At 43.8% G+C, this 12,262-nt stretch overlaps 1 protein-coding gene across 1 annotated transcript; it reads right to left on the bottom strand.

Moving 5' to 3' along the window:
• Positions 1-8,964: 8,964 nt before the first annotated feature.
• LOC140994132 (G-protein coupled receptor 20) lies at positions 8,965-11,911 on the bottom strand. The gene is made up of 4 exons (XM_073463703.1): positions 11,726-11,911; positions 11,358-11,614; positions 11,127-11,259; positions 8,965-9,552 (listed from the first exon to the last, which is right to left on the bottom strand). Exons 1-4 carry the CDS (start codon positions 11,909-11,911, stop codon positions 8,965-8,967), a joined length of 1,164 nt encoding a protein of 387 aa, XP_073319804.1.
• Positions 11,912-12,262: the final 351 nt, after the last annotated feature.

Here is a 12,262-nt window from a genome sequence, read left to right as displayed (position 1 = left end):
GACAACTTCTGCCCTGAGACCAGAGGAGACAGTTGACTCCCTTTTGTCCAACTACGTTGCCTTAAAACAGAAAAATACGACTTCTTCCCTGAGACCAGGAGGGATTCACCTGCCCTCAGACAAAATTGTGGGAAACAATGGTCTCTGCCCTGGGACCAGATGAGACTAAAAAGCCATGTGGAGAGACCAGGAGAGATTCACCTGCCCTCAGACAACTTCTGCCCTGAGACCAGGAGAGATTCACCTGCCCTCAGACAACTTCTGCCCTGAGACCAGGAGAGATTCACCTGCCCTCAGACAACTTCTGCCCTGAGACCAGGAGAGAATCACCTGCCCTCAGACAACTTCTGCCCTGAGACCAGAGGAGACAGTTGACTCCCTTTTGTCCAACTACGTTGCCTTAAAACAGAAAAATACGACTTCTGCCCTGAGACCAGAGGAGACAGTTGACTCCCTTTTTTCCAACTACGTTGCCTTAAAACAGAAAAATACGACTTCTGCCCTGAGACCAGGAGAGATTCACCTGCCCTCAGACAACTTCTGCCCTGAGACCAGAGGAGATAGTTGACTCCCTTTTGTCCAACTACGTTGCCTTAAAACAGAAAAATACGACTTCTGCCCTGAGACCAGGAGGGATTCACCTGCCCTCAGACAAAATTGTGGGAAACAATGGTCTCTGCCCTGGGACCAGATGAGACTAAACAGCCATGAGGAAAATCCTACAAAACAACTTCTGCCCTGAGACAAGAGGAGACAGTTGACTCCCTTTTTTCCAACTACGTTGCCTTAAAACAGAAAAATACGACTTCTGCCCTGAGACCAGGAGAGATTCACCTGCCCTCAGACAACTTCTGCCCTGAGACCAGAGGAGACAGTTGACTCCCTTTTGTCCAACTACGTTGCCTTAAAACAGAAAAATACGACTTCTGCCCTGAGACCAGGAGGGATTCACCTGCCCTCAGACAACTTCTTCCCTGAGACCAGGAGGGATTCACCTGCCCTCAGACAAAATTGTGGGAAACAATGGTCTCTGCCCTGGGACCAGATGAGACTAAAAAGCCATGTGGAGAGACCAGGAGAGATTCACCTGCCCTCAGACAACTTCTGCCCTGAGACCAGGAGAGATTCACCTGCCCTCAGACAACTTCTGCCCTGAGACCAGGAGAGATTCACCTGCCCTCAGACAACTTCTGCCCTGAGACCAGGAGAGAATCACCTGCCCTCAGACAACTTCTGCCCTGAGACCAGAGGAGACAGTTGACTCCCTTTTGTCCAACTACGTTGCCTTAAAACAGAAAAATACGACTTCTGCCCTGAGACCAGAGGAGACAGTTGACTCCCTTTTTTCCAACTACGTTGCCTTAAAACAGAAAAATACGACTTCTGCCCTGAGACCAGGAGAGATTCACCTGCCCTCAGACAACTTCTGCCCTGAGACCAGAGGAGATAGTTGACTCCCTTTTGTCCAACTACGTTGCCTTAAAACAGAAAAATACGACTTCTGCCCTGAGACCAGGAGGGATTCACCTGCCCTCAGACAAAATTGTGGGAAACAATGGTCTCTGCCCTGGGACCAGATGAGACTAAACAGCCATGAGGAAAATCCTACAAAACAACTTCTGCCCTGAGACAAGAGGAGACAGTTGACTTCCTTTTTTCCAACTACGTTGCCTTAAAACAGAAAAATACGACTTCTGCCCTGAGACCAGAGCAGACAGTTGACTCCCTTTTGTCCAACTACGTTGCCTTAAAACAGAAAAATACAACTTCTGCCCTGAGACCAGGAGGGATTCACCTGCCCTCAGACAAAATTGTGGGAAACAATGGTCTCTGCCCTGGGACCAGATGAGACTAAACAGCCATGAGGAAAATCCTACAAAACAACTTCTGCCCTGAGACAAGAGGAGACAGTTGACTCCCTTTTTTCCAACTACGTTGCCTTAAAACAGAAAAATACGACTTCTGCCCTGAGACCAGGAGAGATTCACCTGCCCTCAGACAACTTCTGCCCTGAGACCAGAGGAGACAGTTGACTCCCTTTTGTCCAACTACGTTGCTTTAAAACAGAAAAATACGACTTCTGCCCTGAGACCAGGAGGGATTCACCTGCCCTCAGACAACTTCTTCCCTGAGACCAGGAGGGATTCACCTGCCCTCAGACAAAATTGTGGGAAACAATGGTCTCTGCCCTGGGACCAGATGAGACTAAAAAGCCATGTGGAGAGACCAGGAGAGATTCACCTGCCCTCAGACAACTTCTGCCCTGAGACCAGGAGAGATTCACCTGCCCTCAGACAACTTCTGCCCTGAGACCAGGAGAGATTCACCTGCCCTCAGACAACTTCTGCCCTGAGACCAGGAGAGATTCACCTGCCCTCAGACAACTTCTGCCCTGAGACCAGGAGAGAATCACCTGCCCTCAGACAACTTCTGCCCTGAGACCAGAGGAGACAGTTGACTCCCTTTTGTCCAACTACGTTGCCTTAAAACAGAAAAATACGACTTCTGCCCTGAGACCAGAGGAGACAGTTGACTCCCTTTTTTCCAACTACGTTGCCTTAAAACAGAAAAATACGACTTCTGCCCTGAGACCAGGAGAGATTCACCTGCCCTCAGACAACTTCTGCCCTGAGACCAGAGGAGACAGTTGACTCCCTTTTGTCCAACTACGTTGCCTTAAAACAGAAAAATACGACTTCTGCCCTGAGACCAGAGGAGACAGTTGACTCCCTTTTGTCCAACTACGTTGCCTTAAAACAGAAAAATACAACTTCTGCCCTGAGACCACGAGAGATTCACCTGCCCTCAGACAACTTCTGCCCTGAGACCAGAGGAGACAGTTGACTCCCTTTTGTCCAACTACGTTGCCTTAAAACAGAAAAATACGACTTCTGCCCTGAGACCAGAGGAGACAGTTGACTCCCTTTTGTCCAACTACGTTGCCTTAAAACAGAAAAATACAACTTCTGCCCTGAGACCACGAGAGATTCACCTGCCCTCAGACAACTTCTGCCCTGAGACCAGAGGAGACAGTTGACTCCCTTTTGTCCAACTACGTTGCCTTAAAACAGAAAAATACGACTTCTTCCCTGAGACCAGGAGGGATTCACCTGCCCTCAGACAAAATTGTGGGAAACAATGGTCTCTGCCCTGGGACCAGATGAGACTAAACAGCCATGAGGAAAATCCTACAAAACAACTTCTGCCCTGAGACAAGAGGAGACAGTTGACTCCCTTTTTTCCAACTACGTTGCCTTAAAACAGAAAAATACGACTTCTTCCCCTATACATAATTTGTCAGATATTATTTAGAAAGCACAAAGTGTTTTCAGCATTTGTCCTGCTCTATATTACAAAAACGCACACAATTTTAATTTAAAATAATCCTAATAAAATCTATTTTCATGTGATATTTTAAAACTAAGTAAATGTTTTCATAAGTACACTTGCATACACTCTAGGTGGAAAGAAATATTAAATATTTCTCCTTTTGTCGTGGTTACACCACTTGACATTTTCAGGGGCAATCAGTCTTACCTTTCATAAAAAATAGTTCAAATGCTATTTCAAATTACATGAAACCAACATAAATACAAAATATACACTTTAGCAAACCTGATGCAAGCTTTTAAAACAATTTTTTAAAACATTTTTGAATTGCTCATAATGCAAACCCTTATTTGTCACTGACCCATATGCCACGATGGCAACTCCACTGCGCTGGCTGTTCATGGGGGTGATCACAGTCCACTGGTTGGTTTCTGGGCTGTAATATTCACAGGTTTCCAGGCACTCAATCCCATCGAAACCTCCACAAATGTAGATCTAGGAAGGGACATTAAGTTATTTAGCACTTCTCAACTTCAAATGTTGACTCTGTTCCTTGTATTAATGCAAATAATACGGAAATGTTTTTACACCATTGTAAGATAACAAGTGAATCACAGCTGAGACCCAGCGTCTAGTCACAAATCTAATAGTCCAAATGAAAAATCAATTGCAGCTGATCTTATGTTATTGCAGCTGTCGGCTGATAAATAATATAAATTGCAGCACAGAGAGGCAAAAGATATTGAGGTGATTTAGAAACGTGTCACCATTACATTGTTTGTAGGAGATCACTTAGAAGTTTATTTTTCTATTGTAAAATGCACGGCTCAGTAGGCCAACACCATCTTGCAGCAGATGTTTGTGAATGCTGTCTGTCTCAACTAACCATTGAACTACTGACCCCAATATCCCCAGACTCCCATAACAAATCAAATGATTTTAAGAGTTTATTGAGTGAGAAAAAACTTAAACTGTGTGAACAAACTTCGACAAATTCTAAATCATTCATGAATTCTTGCAAATTTGGCATTATATGCAATACATTAAGTTGTTTCTTAGCTTGTATAGAGTGTAAGTGTCTTCTGCTTATGCTTATGCGTCTTACTTGCCAAAATTTGGCAGCTGTTTGAACACACTGTTTCAACTGTTTTCATTCGCATTAAATTTATGAAAAGAAGACAGAATTTATTGACGGTAAACATGTCAAATTTACCAATTTTGTCGCCTCTGAAGAAAATCCCCAGACTCCCTTTGTGAGGTGCTGAGTTGGGAGAAACTTAACTCTGTAAAATGTTGCCTGCAACAAAACTGTTTAGGTCTTGGTAATTTGTCAAATGTTATACATGAAGATATTTCTTTATTTGTATAAAAAACTTTGTCTCTGTTTGTTGGACTGATGCTACATGTTAAGAGTAAGGAAGTCAGATCACAGTCGGTCACTCGAGGTTTGAACTGAAGGGTTTTGAGCTGTCCACCTGTGGTCGGATCACTCAGGATGGATGTTAATACCAGGTCTGAATTCAAGCAGGTAGAAAATCAAATTAGCAATGTTCCAGTCAGCACCATACATCTCTCTGTTACTAGTCCCAGCTGCTCTTTCACTTCACCCACCTTGTTGTTGATTGTTGTGCAGCTGGCGTCGCTCCTGTGCTCATGCATGTGTGGAATGATGGCCCACTGGTTGGTGTCGGGCCTGTAGCACTCTGCAGTCCTGAGGCGCACATGCCCATCATAACCTCCCATTGCATAGATGCGTCCATTCAGCACAGTGATGCACACATAGCAGCGGCGGAAGTGCATGGAGGCCACCTCCTGCCAGGTGTGTGTGCTCAGATCCAGCCTGCCTGTCTGTTTCCATTATATTAACTGTTGCAGTTCATTGTGAATCAGTGTATGACACCCTGGCCTGTTCTACACAACATGACCTGCTGCTGTGGTGAGACACTGTCCTCTGGTGGAAAAAAATCAAACAAACTCTGTAGATTACTTTTGATTCAAGCTGATATTTACTGTCATTTTTGGTTGTCATCAGTGATGTACTGGGACAGAAATTCAGCCCGGGACTTTGAGATGGAGAGGCCCTATTATTAGGACGCCAAATGTTTGGTTATCCCCATTGAAAACTTCAGGAAATTTACCACATGTAAGCTCATGCAAATTCAGCACCACTCCACACATAACCAGTGCTGCTGTTCTCTAATGAAGCCACCAAGTTCAAATACTCAAGACCAGTGGTACTGAGACTTGACCAACTCAGTTTATCATCAAAATTACCCCCCCAAAACAAATGGAGGCTGTCCTACCTCTCATCACCAGCAGGCGTCAGAGCAGTCCACTGGTCCCTGACACTCTTTTTTGCCCCCAGAAGAGCATTTGTGAGGTCGGACACTGATGTTGGACGAGAGGGCCTGGCTCGCAATCGCCGTTGTAGTTCATCCCAAAGCTGTTCACTGGGGTTGAGGTCAGGGCTCTTTTCTTTTCTCCATTTTCGCTAGTTTAAGTTTCAACGCTCGATAAAAAAAATACCCGGATGTTCCGTCGTGTTGTGGGGCCACAACTTCCGCCGACCGAGCCGGCTAACTTCCGGTTTGGCGCCCGGCTAACTTTAATGAATAATTTAATTGTGCGGTTCTTCTAGACTTTCCCAATTTTATTGGACCTAATGGCTCAAATTATGACGGTCAAACGAGTCATTTCGCGGGGGGTTTGACGCTAAAAAAAATTATCCACCGTTTTACAGACGCTTCTTTCACAATGTTAGCTTATGGGAAAGTCTTTTGGGGCCGCAGTGCATTATGTGATGATGTAGTTACACCGTTTGGCCACGATGAAAACTGGCGCTCGTCCAGCAGCAACACAGAAACTCCTCTACTTATCTTACTGCAAAGAATAAGATTTGATTTATTTGAGCAGGTATAAAACCAAAAAATAACTTTACATTTAACAAAAGGTCAAACTTAAGAGAACATTTTCAAAACATAAACACAAAGAAAATACAATAAATCCAAAAAGAAATGGTACACCAACAACAATTAATGATGGTGAGGCCGTAGTTGGTGTAGTCATTGGGTCATGTTTTTAGTCCTTCGACTTAGATAATAAAAGAACACAACTCTCTTTAACTTTCTAAAACAACATACAAAGGTCCACATTAAGCTCTTTAAGCATCACATATTTTGTGAGGCAAACCAGCGATCATGTCCTCAAAAATGTCAGAAAAATAAAATACGACATTTGATGAAACTCAATTCATAATTTCTTTTAAAGTTGTTGTTTTAGAGATGTAAGTTTTCTGTGTGACGCTGACGACATCCCCCCATTTAAACACTTGTAAAATGATAAACAAAAGTGTTAGAGAGCTGCATTATATACTTTAAAGACTAACTGTGTTTATAACACTGAAGAGCTTCCAGCTTATTAAGTGTGTTGACTCAAGGCCCCGTCCCGTAATTTCTGCTCTCAGCTCTTTCTGTCGTCCTGCATTTGAATGTTGATGTCATTTTTTCTGAATGTTTTTAACCTCCTCTTTGACTTTACGCAGCAATACTGGTAGAATATACTAACTCTACTGTGTACTGCCCATTTAAAAGGCCATCACAGTGAAGTAACAGACAGGAAACACAGGGAAAGAGAGAAGGAAAGGTGTGCAACATACAACAAAAGTCCTGTAGTAGAATTATCTCTGGAACTGGAGATGTTGCGGTTTAATGGTTACAAGTGCAGCTATAATTACAGTGAATACATCCTTACGTTAATAAAATGCAATAAAAAGTTGATCACATGACTCAACTCAAGTTTGTCAGTGCAGCCACATAGCATACACTCCACAGTCTAGTACAATCCAGTACAACAGCTGCCACATATTCTTCGTTTGACGTAGATTGGAGGGTTTATGTTTCTTCTTATGCAGTGAAATCTTGTGGCTGTAGTAATTTTGATGCCAACAGCCATGTTGTTTTTTTTAGAACAGTGATATATGTTGTTTTTGGAGTGATTGAATGGCAATCAACCTATTCAACTGTTTAAGTATGAGCATGCGTTAGTTCATTAGGGCCCAAGCACCGACCAGCACGAGGACCTTATTGTATTTCCAAGAATTATTATTATTGTTCTTAATTATAACATTCAATCATATTTTTGCAGGGAAAAAGTGGTCAAAACAACATCACACCACTTTTACACAATGCACCTGACGTGAAGAATAATGTTTATGGGTCTTGTGCATGGGTGTGGCGAAATGTCTCAATAGTGCCCCCCTACATTTTTTTGTCGTTTTAGTTTTTGGTTTCCTGTTTTATTTTGAAGTTCTGCCCTCGTGTCATGCTTTTCATTTTCTCCCTTTGCCCATGTTTCCCATCTTTGTGATTGTCTGCCCCTCCCAGATGTGTTTCACCTGTGTCCAATTATGCATACCTCCCTTGTGTATATAGTCTGTGTGCTCCCTGCTCTCTTTGTTAGCTCATCTGTTTAGTTTCCCTGGGTCTGTTCCTATGTCTCCCGTTCCCATCTCCCATGATATGTTTCTGGCTTTTCGTTCCTGATTCCCCGTGTTATTCCTGGTTTGTACCCCTGCCTTTTGATTTGGTACTTTGCTTTTGGTTTGTACTTTGTTTAGCTTTTGTGTCCTTGCATTTTGTATTTTGTGTTTCATGGATTTTGGTTTTCAGCTTTTGTTATTAAAAGCTCGCTTTTCGTTCAGTTACTTGTCTGCCTGTATCTTGTGATTGGGTCCTTTTTTTTTGTTAAAGCGCATTCCCTGCTCAGATCATGAAACATAATTAATATTTAGGGATCCTAAAAACATGTATTTAAAGGGCATTTTTCCCTCACAAAAAATAAAAGGTATAACAGTGATTTATGATATAATCTTTTTAAGTCGTTGCAATATGTTTTTCTGCTAGAAGCATCTGGCAGGCCAACTTTGGACACCATTTAGGCAGCCCTGACCAATTGTTGGTATGTTTATGACTGAGGTCACAGTTAGTTGGTTACAACCTCAAAAACATTATTATCTTTGTAAAGACAAAATATATGGCTGAACTGTCGTATCAGATTGCATTAGATTTAACAGGTAAGTGGCCAACAAGATACATGTCCTTTTCATGATGGTAGTGAAAACTGTCAGTTCCTCGAGGGGAGGATTATAATTGTCACTCCCCACTCCCAGCTGTGCTGGGCTTGATGTTGACGAGGTCAGAGCCTGGACACCAAATATCAACTCTGTATTCAGTGTAGTTCATATTTAGAGTTGGTGTGGTCTCTCCCACAGTTAAAGCACAGTATCAAGATCAGTATCCATTTGTGGTCCAGTATTTGTTATCCCAAGTCTCAGGACAAAGTCCAAGCGAGGTCACAGGGACAAAAATGAGAGATGAAGGGATGACAATGGATGGAGGGACGTCCCCACTGAAGTGCTGCCTGTCCTCAAAGTGGTTTGTTTTATTTTTGTTATTGTGTAGACGAATTTGTGTTACTAGTATTATGTGTACTAGTAGTATGTGTTCATTTGATTATTTATCTTGTTCCTTTTCCAGCCTCTGAATCTTTCTCTGCATCTGTTTATTCATCACTCTCTGTGAGTCTTCCTCAGGTGTCTCTCTGGATTCTTCCATCTACGGGTGTCCAGGGTGTCTTTTAAGTGGACTGTTCCATGTTGGCCACAGAGAGGGGAGTGCGAGTGAAGGTGAGTGTGGCCACGCTGTGAGCTATTGCCATCGCTGTACCTGAACATTTATTCATTGAATTCCTCTCCCCTTCTCCCCCACTTGTGTGCCCTGCCTCCCCCTCCTCGTCCCTCCCTCCCCTCCTCCTCCTCCTCCACACTCTCTTGAAGCTGTCCGTCACAAAGCAGTAAACCACTGGATCCAGGCAGCTGTTCAGGCTGCTCAGGGTAACTGTGATGTGATAGGCGAGCACATGCCCCGCCCCCTGCTCTAGCCCCTCCCCTCCGACTTTGACCCGGAGGTAAACCAGCACCTGCCGGATGTGGAACGGTGTGAAGCAGATAGTGAAGACCACCAGGACGGTGGCCAGCAGTCTGACGGCACGCGCCCTCCTCGCCCGGCTCTGCTGGGGCATCAGGCCCTGGCTGGAGGAGAGAAAACAGGCGACGCGCAGGGTAAAGCCCACCACGGCCAGCAGGGGGAGCAGGAACTCCAGGATGGTGAGGTAGAAGAGGGCAGGGAGGAGCACACAGGAGGAGCTGAACCCCAACGCTGTGGTCTGTGGAGAGCAAGAGAGAGATCCCAACATGACAAGTGTTCAAGACTCAACATTTAGTATTCACCAGTTCCCAACTGTTTCAGCTTGTGACCCCACATAATGTAAAACCCTCATCACAGGTGACGGACTAATTGTGGAAATAAGTGTAGGCAGAACAACCAGAGAGAATTCCTTCTCTCATATTGTTTAATTTCAACCCAGTATCACGCCAAACTGTAAAAGACCCACTGGTCCAACAAGTCACTGCTGCGTTTGGCCACGGAGTCCGGTTACATCTTCAAAATAAAGGCACCAAAACAACTTGGTTAGGTTCAGGAAAAGATCATGGTGTCACTTAAGATAACTACTTCCTCAAAACAGTCCATCACTGGTTTGTCTCACACAGGACTCCAACAGGAAACCAGAGTGTTTCACAGTCACACAGAGTGTTTCATTCTCTTCAGCTTGACACTTGCAACTTCAAACATTTTCATTTTTTGTGGTCATCGCTGTCCCATTAGAATCGAAAGTGACCGGTGACTTATTATTTCAACCCAAACCTCTGTATTTTTCGAAATCTAATCAGGTTAGATTAGGTTAGTTTGTTGCCTAAACCTAACAAAACTGCAACTGGAAACCGAAAATATTCTTTTAAATACTTGGAATCAATGAATTCACTCAGTCTAAAAGTAAATACCAACAACATCCTGACTTCCTAAAGGCTTTCGAGCGGAAAACTTCTCATGAAACCTTCCTTACAAGGTAGACTATCACTTTCCATGCACATAGATGTGAGGTCAAATGTCTTTCATGATAACCCCCTGCTCATGCTGCCCAACACACGTGCACTTTTTCGCGCCAAGCATAACGGTCACCCTCACATGCTGGCCTCTAGTGGATCGGCTGATCTATTTCTCACTTTGGCTTGAGACTAAGCTCTTTAAAAGCCTGAATAGATCAACTTTTCAGTATTTCATAAGAAACACATGACAAATTAAAATTGGTTTAACAGACATATTTTCTCTTTCCTATCATTAATCCACCTGTGACCTCATTAGATTTATTTCGGGACCTGCTCTGGCCAATTAAAAGCTTCATGTTTTGCTCTTCCAAGCACATGGTGACCCATTTAGTGGGGAATGTGTGGGCCTCCCAGTGTGCACCACCTTCCCGTCACTGTAAGCTCTGCCAAATGTTTTAAGTCATAAATAAGTCTTCAGGGTTAAGTTTATACTCTTGAAGTTAATGGGTTGGAAGATTAGAGTCCGTCAGTCGTACTGAATTCTCCTGTGCAGGCCTTTCCCTGGAAAAATCCTTAGCTGAAGTGATGCAGTGTGCATTTCAAGATTAACAAACACCTTTTTGTTTGGATCGAAGTGACTAAATGTGAAGTTGGCCTGAGCAGTGATACCCTCTGTCTATTCAGATAACGAATTAACGTTCAAGGTTCATTTAATTGTCATTCTACAGAACAGGATTGTACAATTAAATGCAAGTTGTACTCTGTTTAAGGAGACTTTGACTCAGGTTTTTCATTTGTTCTGTTTAAGATCTATGCATGTGTGCAAGTGTTTGTGTCGTGTTTGTGTCTTCACCTGGAACGAGTAGGTGACCACAACTGCAATGAACCAAACTGTGGCGCTGACACACTTGGCTGTCCCTGTGGTCCTGCATCGATGGAGCGTACTGGACGCATGGACGACAGCGAGGTACCGATCTATACAGATACTGAGAGGGGAGGCAGAGAAAGGGAGAAGCACAAAACGTTTTTCGCTGTGCATGCTGGGACTTATTTTAAGTGTTGAATGAAGTGATGAAGCACCCACCTGGTCAGAAACAGTATACTACAGTACATGTTGACAAAGTAGCTGAAGGTGTGGACGTAGGAGCAGGCCACACACTTCCCTCCGCTGTGGTACAGAGCGATACGAGCCGGCAACGACAGCGCCACCAGCAGGTCAGCTACAGCCAGGTTTATGGTGTAAACCACTGAGGCTGAAGAGTGGGTGGACGCCCCACAGAAGACGTAGAGAGCCAGACTGTTGAGGACCACACCGACCACCAGCATCAGACAGTTACACACCTGCAGCAGGAAGGGACGGAGGGTCAGGGCTCTTAATGTGGATATAATATATTTTATCTTTGACAGTGATGATAATCCTTAAATCAAGCCTTCTCTGATGATCTGTCTTACCATGAGAGAAACCCACACAGCGTAGAAGTCCTGGTACAGCTGCACATCCAGGTGGGCTAACTTGTGCAGGTATGGTCCCCCCCAGCCCTGGTCCCAGTTGCTACAGTTAGTTGGATCAGGGGTCAAGAGGGGCAGGAGGGGCTTGGTGGTGGAGGTGGAGGTGTTGGTGGTGAGAAGGCGCTCCATTGGTTGAAAAGGATGAATGAATGGTAGGGTGATGTCTGGATGACAAAAAGAGTGAATTAATGATAAGATTGTCTTATGCCTATATTTATGCCATAATATTAATATCTGTTAAATTTAGTGATAGTGATATTAGTTGCAGCACAGGAGTTTTATATACACCTGAGTTGAGATGGAGTTTTCACCATCATTCATCTTTACAGTTGCCTACCAATCAGGAAGCCGTAAAAAGATAACGATTTGTCAGATTCACTACATTTATAAGACAATTACGGCAACATTTATTTTTATACGACAAACTGGAACACAGCAATACGACATTTGATCTTTACACCCTGAGTGTGACATCAGAAG

This window comes from Pagrus major, chromosome 3 (genome assembly GCF_040436345.1).
Source record: "Pagrus major chromosome 3, Pma_NU_1.0".
Taxonomy (NCBI): Eukaryota; Metazoa; Chordata; class Actinopteri; order Spariformes; family Sparidae; genus Pagrus; species Pagrus major.
This window is presented reverse-complemented; position numbering and strand designations above follow the sequence as displayed.